Source organism: Mesoplodon mirus (genome assembly GCF_964341445.2).
Source record: "Mesoplodon mirus genome assembly, chromosome: 3".
NCBI lineage: Eukaryota > Metazoa > Chordata > Mammalia > Artiodactyla > Ziphiidae > Mesoplodon > Mesoplodon mirus.
Window position 1 is genome coordinate 170,304,977 of NC_138978.1, and position 11,735 is coordinate 170,316,711.

General features: G+C 37.1%; 1 protein-coding gene across 2 annotated transcripts in view; it reads left to right on the forward strand.

Annotated features, from left to right (window-relative positions):
* The window catches only part of VAMP4 (vesicle associated membrane protein 4), a 31,318-nt gene extending 24,173 nt beyond the window's left edge, over positions 1-7,145 (forward strand). For both annotated transcript variants that reach the window (XM_082616578.1, XM_082616577.1), the window contains 2 exons: positions 2,644-2,695; positions 4,915-7,145. In XM_082616578.1, coding sequence (XP_082472704.1) covers positions 2,644-2,695; positions 4,915-4,943 — 81 coding nt within the window. In that variant the 3' untranslated portion in view covers positions 4,944-7,145. The remainder of the gene's footprint in view (positions 1-2,643; positions 2,696-4,914) is intronic.
* Positions 7,146-11,735: the final 4,590 nt, after the last annotated feature.

Below are 11,735 nucleotides of genomic sequence, written 5' to 3' on the forward strand. Positions count from 1 at the left end.
AAAAAATAAAAGCAGTTTAATGTGTCAGAATCCATATGGCAAATGGGGCTAAAAAGAAAATCCCACTGTCACTCATTATTCCAGAGAAATAAGATACAGTCTTATGCCATACCACCCTCAACCTGCCTGATCTCAGAAGCTGAGCAGGGTCAGACCTGGTTAGTACTTGGATAGGAGAAATAAGATATAAAAGAAAAATTTGTAACAAGGAAAAAAATGGGAATCATTATATGCTAATATATTCCTGAAAAACATTTTATGGAAATGAATTTATTTATCAAGTATGGCTACTATATATCAAACAGAAAAAATGTTTCTCTTAAGACTTTATAGCGAATTTCATGTCATATGAGCAGATCTTTTCTTTTTCCTCCTGATACTGTGTATCATTTTTGGCTTTGTTGAAAACCTTGGATATACCACATTGGTTTTAGTCTTTCATTTTCAAGTTTAGCAGTAACTTTCAAAACTCGATGTTGACATATGCTAAGGATTTCTTTCAAGAGTTGACTTGGATTTGCTTATTTCTGTCTGTTTACCTGCTGAATCCTCTTACTTTCAGAAATAGAACTTAGGGAAAGAAACAAGTTTCATTGCTCCTCTTATGTAGAATTTAAATTTTCTGTTTTTCTTTAATGAATAAATTTTCTATTTCTATAGAAATTTTCTATCCTGCAGACTAGTTTGGAAGAACAAAAGGTCCGTGAGCTACCTCCTCTCCCCACATGACTCATTCACGTGGCCATTAACAAAATGATAATGTGCATTTTGCCTAGCTTTTTTTTAGCTATATCTAAAGAGTTTGATTTTGTACTTTACGGGGTCCACATCAAAGGAATAGTATGCTTTTAAGGGGAAAAATTGAATTCTATTTTAAATTTATATTTTTAAATAGTCTCTATATCACTACCATTTTCTGGATTAACTTCATAATGATTATTTGGGAAGAGCTAAGGAAAGGGATATAGGGACAGAAAAGAGATCAGAGGTTGCCAGTGGCTAAGGATGGAGGGTGGAGATTGACTACAGCAGGGCATGAGGGAACTTTCTGAGTGATGAAAATGTCTTACGTTCGACTATGAAGGTGATGGTTGACAACTGTATGTATGTCAAAACGCGTCAAAATGAACTTTAAGAGGGTGAATTTTATTGTATGTAAAGTATGTTTTCATAAACCTGACTTTAAAAATAAGTAAGTGAACAGAATTATCCAATGGGTGGGGAGAGAGAATCAGTGACACCTCTCTTAAGTATCTTATGGGGCTCTGAGGCTCTTATGTGTTTAATGAGAAGCAGATTTTTGTCTATGTTGTTTGGAAGAAGAGAGCTTTGGACGTGCATGAATACATTACTGCCATTTTTGGTTGTAAACGTTTCCTGGCCAGTGTTAGAAACTCCGTTTATTTAGGTGTTTTAAAATTGGTATTGATATTTCCGTTTAAATCTTCTAAATGTTAAGGCTAGCACAAATTAACAGGGCAAATTAAGATATATTTTTGGTAAAGTTGAAAAGCTATTGTAAAATTCCAAATTACTTTAGAAATGTTTTCAGCTTAAAAAAAGATGCAAAGCTTCCATATATTCTCTGGATCACTTGGTCACTAAAGTACTTTACAGTGTAAAGTACTGTCTACATTTTTTGGTTATCATAATTAATAATTTTAATAGGCACCTGGTATTCAAATTGGAAAGCTTCCATGTATATTCTCTTGGTCACTTTGTTCTTGTCATGAATGTAATGCCACTAAAATGCAGCCATTTGTTTTATTTTAGAAACATTTCATTAGCTACTTCTAGTTACTGTTTGTGATATTCATCAGTGTTGTATGTGTTTATAATAACTGAGTATCTTTTTTCTGAATGAACCATCTTTAATCAATTATCTATGAAAATGGTGAAAACAAGACTCATTTGAATTCATCAGGAAAATCAAATCAATTTATAATCTATGCATTTTAGGATTAGATGAGGAATGTGACAGTTTTATGGAGAGAGGTGATGTAGACCTAAAATATTAACTAGCTAAGGACTAATCTTAAGGTTTCTCCTCTCAACTGTGAAACTGACACACAGAATGCTCTTAGGCAAGTTATTTATTAAATGAGGTTCTTCACAAAAAATCTAAATTATATTCCTCAAAATGAAGATAAAAATGCTAAGAAGAAAGTAAGGGGAACAAAAACTAACCGAATTCTAATATACTTTGAGAATAAGTGCTATAACAGATGCTGCCTTATACTATATATATTGAACCATCTGTATTGGATGCCAATCTTATTCATAATATCCTGACACGTCTGAACAGAGTTGATAAAATATTGTTCTTTTCCTGGTCTTAGATTAGAAATGTGTGAGAAATCATGGACAAAAAAGATCAGGCCCGTAAAGGCTTTGATTATTACTGTTTACTCTGCAGCCTTAAACAATAAAATCTAGGCAAGCCAAAACCCTCAAATTCGGGGAACTCTGATTATTACAAAAAGATGCAAATAGTCAGAAGTTCATCTGAGAAAAAATTTGTAAACCTTTCAAGGAATGAGCCTGTCCAATGATGAGTTAGTGTAATGTGGTAAACAGCACAACAGATAGTCTTTATTAACAAGTCAGACATTAATCTTTCTTATGCCTTTTTGTGTGTTGTAGATAAAAGCCATCATGGCTTTGGTTGCTGTTATCGTTTTGTTAGTGATTATCAGTAAGTATTTACTGGATTATTAATTTGGGGGGGTGTCATTTGTTTTGAAGTTCATTTAAATTTCCTTTTTAATTTATATTCAGTTGACCTAGTATGACTAATGTCAGGATTGAGTAATGACTTCTGACTCCAGTAAGGAGTTCTTTTTTTAAATTTTTTTTTATTTTTAAATTTTTTTTATTAGTTTCTGCTTTATAACAAAGTGAATCAGTCATACATATACATCTGTTCCCACATCCCTTCCCTCATGCCTCTCCCTCCCTCCCACCCTCCCCATCCCACCCCTCCAGGCGGTCACAAAGCACCGAGCTGATCTCCCTGTGCTCTGTGGCTGCTTCCCACTATCTATCTACCTTACGTTTGGTAGTGTATATATGTCCATGCCTCTCTTTTGCTTTGTCACAGCTTACCCTTCCCCCTCCCCATATCCTCAAGTCCATTCTCAAGTAGGTCAGTAAGGAGTTCTTAACCTAGAATCTGTAGCTCTCTGAAAATGCACATAAATTGTACGTAAAATTTTATGTGAATATGCATATGTACAGTTTTATGGTGAGAGTATATCTTTCATCAGATTCTCAAAGAGAACCTCTGTCCTACCCTCCACCCCTACCCCTGCAAAGGCAGGGCTAAGTGATTTGTTTGAGGCCAGATATAGCTACTATTATGATCAGGACCATAACACTCATTTTCTATTTATTTTTAACTTTTAGGTATGGCAGCTTGCATTTCGTAATACTGTGTTTGAAGGAAAATCCAGATAAATTCTCCAGATGATAATTTGTTTTGGATTTGAGCTTCATTTCAGTCATGGAAACATAACTCTTGCCCTTCCTTTTTTCTCCCCTTAATATTCTTTTTAAAGTCAGATCATTCAAAAAAAATTTTTAGTGTAGTTGATTTATATTGTTGTGTTAGTTTCAGGTATACAGCAAAGTGATTCAGTTATATATTATTTCAGATTATTTTCCATTATAGGTTATTACAAGATATTGAATACAGTTCCCTGTGCTATATAGTAGGTCCTTGTTGCTTATCTATTTTATGTATAGTAGCTTGTATCTGTTAATCCCATATTCCTAATCTATCCCTCCCCCCTCCCCTTTCCTCTTTGATAACCAGAAGTTTGTTTTCTATGACTATGAGTCTGTTTCTGTTTTGTATATAGATTCATATGTATTACTTTTTAGATTCCACATATAAGTGATATCATATATTTGTCTTTCTCTGGTCAGATCATTTTTAATATCTCCTTTTCTCCAAAGCTTCTTTATCTATGTTTACAGGGATTTTATAAAGATTTGGAAAGTATCTCAGAATAACCATTTGAAAAATTCCATGGTGATACTCTTTTTAAACAGAAAAAAAGATTTTGTTCTAAAGAAAAAGTCAGTCCTCATCATTTGTGGATTCTGTGTTTGTGAATTCACCTACTAGCTAACATTGATCAGTTACCCCAATGCTTTCGGAGTCATTGGCAGATGCAGTCAGAGAAGCGAATGTTAGTGCGCAGTTTCTCACATTTTTGTGTGTCTTGTTGATGCTTTTGCTGTTTAAAAAGGCCCCTGAGTATACTGGTGCTGCAGTGCTGGCTAGTGTTGCTGAGCGCAGCAAGGCTGTGATGTGTCTTGTGGAGGAAATACACGTGTTAGATGAGCTTTGTTCAGGCGTGAGTGACAGCACTGTTGGCCAGGAGTTCAGTGTTAATAAGCCAACAGTATATAGTAGATAAGGTGTCTTCACACAGAAACATGTAAAACAAGGTTATGTATGGATTGGTTGTCAAAAATGTAGCCAGAGGGTGGCAGGGATTTAAGCCTGTGTTTCCCCTCAGAGCAGTGGTTCAGTGTTTACTCATTCAGTGTTTTTGGTGACTTTATAGAACATAACTACTGCCAGTACCAAGAATCAACCCATGAATAACATAAAGAAGAAAATAAAATCCAACTGTTCTCTTACCACACAGAGATAGCTACTATTAATATAACTATTGTATATACTTTAAGTCTTTTCCTATTAATATATAAACATATTTTTCAAAAACTAAGATCATATGTATACTTTCTAATAAATATATTGTAAATATTTTCCCGTTATTAAATATTTAAGTATTTTAGCTGCTTTATGCTATGGTTATGTATTAATCTGATCAAAATGCTAATCTGATGAATCTGATTTTGAATCTGATTTTGATGTTTCTTTTTCATTTTTTTCTCTTGCAGTTCTTATAGTTGTGAAATACCATACTTGATTTGATGACAGATCTTCATTAAACAAAATCTGGGACAATAATAATAAAAGATTGCTGCATAATTTAAATGAAACCCATGTATATAACTTTCAAAGTTTCTTTTTCAAGAAATTAAGAGGCAAGTATCACTTCAAATTGGAGCACTGAGAATGTCCCATTATCTTCTTCCCTTCCAACAAAGTGTGCTTTTAATAATTACGTTTAAGGCGGGGCTTCCCTGGTGGCGCAGTGGTTGAGAGTCCGCCTGCTGATGCAGGGGACGCGGGTTTGTGCCCAGGTCCGGGAGGATCCCACATGCCGCGGAGCGGCTGGGCCCGTGAGCCATGGCTGCTGAGCCTGCACGTCCGGAGCCCGTGCTCTGCAATGGGAGAGGCCACAACGGTGAGAGGCCCACGTACCGCAAAAAAAAAAAAAAAAAAATTATGTTTATGGCAAAGATAACCAGCCTTGATTTTGCCATATTCCAAGGGTCTAATTTGAAACTAGATACTTGCCAGTTCATTATTTGTATATATAGTTAAACACTGATAATGATATTTCATACTGTTATTTTAATGGCATAAGGACTTGCATTTGTTGCATCAAGGTGGGGGTCAGGCTGGTGGTCAGGGAGCCTCTGTAGAGTACCAAATCATTATGCTGAAAGACGTGTGTAACCATTCCATTGATGTTTGCAAGATTCTTCTCATATTACAATTGCTTTGCAAGCAATTTTCACATGTTTATGGGTGTAACAAAAGCTAAATGTTGTAAATGTTGCTGCCTTCAGCTATAACTAACAACATTCTGGTAAACCTATTTTTGACTGTATAAGGGAATGTGTAGTAATTTTTTGGCATTTGGATTATGGAAATGGGAAATTTAAACAGTGTGAAAAGCATAGTATGGCGTCATAAAACTGGAGATAATAAAATTATTGGAGAGTGTCATTGGAGTATTTGAAAGTGACCAACATAAAGCTAGAAGTCATGGTCTGATCTGTTTTCAGTTAGCCTCCAATAAGGAGGACCAGTCCAAATGTGAGTAAATGAAATCCACACGTAACTTGTCCCCTACTTTTCTCTTTGTTAATAGCTTTCCTGTTTAACTTCAACTAGCCCTTTTACCAGAAGTGCTAAAAGTAGCAAAATCATGTGCTCAGAATTTGTGGGTTTTGTATTCCCTCTTTATCTCCTGGAAAATGCATGTGATACATACAATCCAGTGTCAAATTAGCCAACAATAATGAATATAAAAAGTCAGGAGCCTAGCTAATCAGTCAGAGTAACCAAATGCAAGGGTCACCATTAATCTCAGTCTGTTTTTATAATGATAAAAAGTGTTGTTAACTTTAAAATATGCCACCCTTCTTGGGTTGTTTAAACATGTGAAAGTGAACATACATAGTTCTCTAACGTGTGTGAGGAAGAAGTTTTATAATGAAATTGGAGGTTCTGCAGAAACTTATGTACACGGACATCTTCACAATGTGTATATATAACTCTAAATTTGAAATAGGGTTAATAGAAAGTACCAGTATTTAAATAAGAAAAAAAATGATCCTTATAGGGTTTATTGCTTTGGTAATTTTAATTCAAAATGTATGAAACATAGAATCTTTCTTTGTTTTTTTTTTTTAATTCTACAGGATTAATACTAAGATGCAAAAATGTTCTCTTTAGAATGGAAAGAAATTCTAAGGGAGAAAGCAGATTAAGAGATATTCAAGACACCTTCAAGTCATGAAGATCTAAATATAATTGCTTAGTATTATAGTCTACTAAGAACATTTAAAAAGAGATAAAGGTCTTACATACTATGGAGTGTTTTCTCTGGTCTCTCCACTTTTCATAAATGTCAATTACTGTAAATAACATAATAAATACTAAACCCTTTGACAAAAGAGGATACCCAGGAAAATGAGCATTTTTAGAATTTCAGTAGCTAATCTAGTTCAGGAATGGGAGTGTTTTAAGTGAGTGGACAGAATCAGTACTAACGTGTGTGTCCTTGATTTGGGATTGGAACTAGACTCACCAGTGGTTAACTTTCCATTAGTTGGTATAGGAATCTGGTTTCTTCATATCGATCAGTGAAGAGGAAGATTATTTCTCAAGAAGAATCCACATTTCCAGTGTTTCTTTAATAAAGTATGCTTTTAAATAAAGAAAGAAAATAAAATTTTTAACCATGAACAATAAAGGAAATATTTATATGACAATACCATGTATGCGTAGTTCTCTTTGTATTTAAATATACTGCTGCTGAGAATACTGGTGGCGGCTAGGTTACTCTGTTAGAGCCTTGCACTAGTGGTGGCTTGGCTCACCGTTTATCATTTCATCGTTCTTGGTCTTCATTAATCCTGAGACCCTTAAAGTGGCTGGCATGTTTATGACTTTATTATCATAACCTTGGAGACATGAGCCTTCAGAAAAAGAAAAATTTGTTCAAATTGATGCCAGGCCTACCTTCCTCCTCTCCCTTAATCATTCTTTTTCTTATTCAGCTCGGATCATCCTGCACTTGAAAAATGAAGTTTCCCCACCGTCAGAACTCTCATTATTTTAACAGCAATGCAGAGCAACAGAAAAATTCAGCTAGCTTTGTAAATACTAGTTGATACCCAGTGAAATCAGGTCACTATTTTTATAATGCCTGCAACATACCCTCGTGATTTATGTTTAATTACTGAAACCTATTGCCCTGCAGCAGTTTCATGATAATGCTGATTAATCAGTCCCTCCTACTGATTATAACCCAGTAATACCTGTAGTTTTTTGGCCCCTCTATCCTGATAAAGCTCACTGGAAATTGCCCTCCGGTTTTATAAACTTGGGGATTTCTTGACTAAAGAAAAGTTCAATGTTGAAAATGGAACGTTATCTAAAATGGAGGAAGGGTACTTAGTACACATCAAATACAGAAATACCTTCTGTTAGCGCTCCTGTAGATTGCTTATGATAGTCTTCCTCTGCAGTCACTCTGCACTAGAAAATTATAACTTCATTTTTTTAATAGCAAAATTGGGCATCTTTCAATTCTGTGTAGCATTTGAGTATCCTGGAAATGATTATACGTGTACAAACTGAGAAGAAAAAAATGGAAATTTCTCATCAGAACAATCTTAAACATGCTTAATGGCCTGTCAGCATTGTTGCCCACACTATCTACATCTAAATGTGTATATACTACAATTAGAAAATACACAAGAAATTGTTTTTTCATGTTGAGAATGAATGCCTTCAGAAGATGTCTATCTGTATTGAGTCAGTATTCCTAAGTCTAGGAAAACCAACTCATATTAGTCTAAGGTTGTGTTTTCACATGGAAATGTGATTGGAGTCAATTTTATTTTTCCCTGAGTGGGGAGTAAGAGCATGCATAGATCAGTCCAAAAGCATTTATACATTTGTTTCAGAATGCAGCGTAGTGCTGATGTTTCTGTAGGAAGTTGCTGCCATGTAAAGACACTGAGTCAGAAAGAGCTGGAAGGCGCCCTGCTTCTCAGTCCATCCACTGTTTGTTCCATGTTGTAGACAAAGTGGAAGCATTTCTTTGACTGTTGTGGGGCTTGAGCCTTCTGTATAAGTTTGTCTTACTCTGACTTTTTCTGGAAATCAAGTAGAATAAGGGATGGGGAGACACAAACTTTTATTCCTGCTCCCGTTTTATTTAAGGAGCTGCTTGGAACAGGTCAGTAGGAATTGAAAGGAAAGCATGACCAGCCCAGCATAGTGCTGTGCTCCTGGCCAGGTGAGTGTGCCTAGGAAAACCACAGAGACACTGGTGTGTTTGCTCATGAAGTGAGTGTTGGTGTCCACAGTCCTCACTGCAGAGATGGCACGGTTGACATAATAGTGGGTCTTTTGCCTTTACCAGGAGACAGGAGTGCTCTTTTCTAATAACTGGGTAAAGAAAAATTCTGATTTTACAGTATTTCATTAGGTTCTTTTCATTTGAAAAGGTCTTGAAATCAAATCATCTGTTAAATATTTGAAGGCTACAAAGTACATTGCATAAGTCAGACTTTAGTCAGTAAAATGTCAGATATCAAACTCTTAGAAAACTCAAGCCCTTGATTTTATGCCTGTGGTATGTGTCATTGTTTTAAATTCCACACTCCTTTATTTAATCATTTTGATAAGTGCCTTTGATGTTTTAAGAGGTATGGTGGGAGATGAGCAATGAAAAAGATGTGCACCCTGTTCTCTATTTTTTTAATTTGAATTTATTTTTATGCAGCAGGTTCTTATTAGTTATCCATTTTATACATATTAGCATATATATGTCAATCCCAATCTCCCAATTTGTCCCACCACCACCCACCCACCCCCCACTCTCCCCCCTTGGTGTCCATACGTTTGTTCTCTACATCTGTGTCTCTGTGTTTGCCTTGCAAACCAGTTCATCTGTACCATTTTTCTAGGTTCCACATATGCATTAATACACGGTATTTGTTTTTCTCTGACTTACTTCACTCTGTATGACAGCCTCTAGGTCCATCCACGTTTCATTCCTTTTTATGTACCCTGTTCTCTAGACTCTCAAATCTTCATAACCATTTTTACCAGTGTTGCAAAATTTACTCCTTGGTGTTCCTATCATATATGTATTTATAGCCCCTCCATAGTAAACAGTAAAATAAACTATTTCATAGAAAACAAAAGTAAGCACTTTCTTAGCTCATTCAATATGTGTTACCTGTTGCCTTAACTTTAAAGCATAATTTATTTGAAATACCATCTGGCTAATCACCCTGATTTAATCCATCCCAGTTTTCCAATAAAGTACATGGAGGAAAAATAAGAAATAAAAGGTGTTCCATCACCAAAAACCATGCCCAATGCCCAACCTATTAAGAGAATCTAGGAAGAATGTCTCAGTGTAAAATTACTGAGTCTCAACAGCAGAAAAAACAATTGCTGGAATACTCATGCTTTACCTCAGTGATGTCTATTTGAAAGAGAGGAAGGGGGACGAATTTCTCTTAACGCTTTGTGTTCCAGTCAGAAAACCCAGCACCTACCTCTCAGCTGCATATGCTGCTTTTAGAGGCAACTAGAGTAGTGTTCATTCTCTTCAACCTTCCTCCACCCATAAACTAAATTTTGTCTCTTTAATTCTCCAAAAAGGTGTGGGAAGGGGATGATACTGGGGGCATCATTGTACCCAGAGGTATACAGTCTCTATAAATAGAGGGCTGTAGTCAGGAATGGAGATGGGAAGGAGCCGGGTATGTGCATTCTGAGAATGATGGTATTTAATATAATTCAACCAGTCATTTGTGAGAGAACCAGGCAGGAAGGTCAGATCCTACCTGAATTCAACAGAGTCACACTTTGTGAACAACTACTGAATGCTAGAAACGTCTGTGGAGCACAACACCCTGCTTTTCAGCTGCAGGTATAAGAAGAGTTTTGACTCGTAGTCAAATGTATAACTGAGCAGGGCCTGGGGCAGTGCACTCACCCTGTGTATTGAGTAAAAGGACTGGATCTCGTCCAAGGATGTGTGAAAAGTTGTGCGTGGAGCCTATGAGCACATCCTCCTGGGTCATCCCCTGTAACATACAAAACCACTGTTGTTTCTTCCTTCTTAAAAAAACAAAAACAAAACACCAACCACCTTTCCTCCCCACTTCCCCTGTCAGCCTCCACCTCATATCTTTGCTTTTTATAGCAACAGTCCTTGAAAAATGTGTCTATGCTTATGGTTTCTAGCTCTTTTTCACTCATTCTCTTAAATGCTTCAGTAAAACTTTTGCCTACACACTCCAAACTTAAACTCTTGTCAGGATCACCAATGACCTCTGCTTTGCTAATGCCAGGGTTCCAGTCTCAGCCCTCTCCCCTGCACATCAGCAGCATTTGATGTAGCTGATTGTTCTTTTCTCCTTAATACACACTTCCTGGGCTTGGTTTGTTCTTACCTCATTGGTTGCTCCTTTTCTCCCCAGCTCAACACTGGACTGCTCCGGGGTTCAGGTCTTGGTCTGAATCACACATCCCCACACACATCCCCATTGGTAATCTTATAATTTGAAATAACATTTATGTGCTGACAAATCCCAAGTTTATGTCTCCTGCTTGACTTCTGAATATGGACTTTATTCAATATTCTAGAGGACCTTGGCCAAGATGGCAGAGTAGGAAGACCCTGAGCTCACCTCCACTTATGGGCACACCAAAATCACAACTATTTACAGAGTAACTATTGATCTAGCAGAAAAGATCATCTACAACTAAAGATATAAAGAAGGAACCACAATGTGGTGGGTAGGAGAGGTAGAGTTGCAGTATGGTTAAGACCCACGCCCCTGGGTAGGAGACCCACAAATGAGAGGATAGTTACAATTGTAGAGGTTCTCCCCAAGAAGTAATGGGTCTGAGCCCCATATTGGCTCCCCAGCCCGGGCATCCTACACTAGGAAGATGAGCCTCTAGATTCTTGGCTTCGAAGGCCAGTAGGGCTTTCATTTGGGAGAACCAGAGGGCTGTGGGAAACAGAGGCTCCACTCTTAAAGAGCACATACAAAAATCTCACATGCTCTGGGATCCAGGGCAGAAGAAGTACTTTGAAAGGAGCCTGGGTCAGACCTACCTGCTGTTCTTGGACAGCCTCTGGGAGAGACAGGAGGTAACTGGAGCTCACCCTGGGGACAGAGATGCTGGTGGCAGCCACTTTTGGCAGCTTGTTCTACCATGTGGACACTGGTGCTGGCAAGCACCATTTTGGTATCTTTCCTCTAGCTTATTAGCACTGGGACCTGGCCTTACCCACCAGCCTGTTGGCACCAGTACTGGGACACCT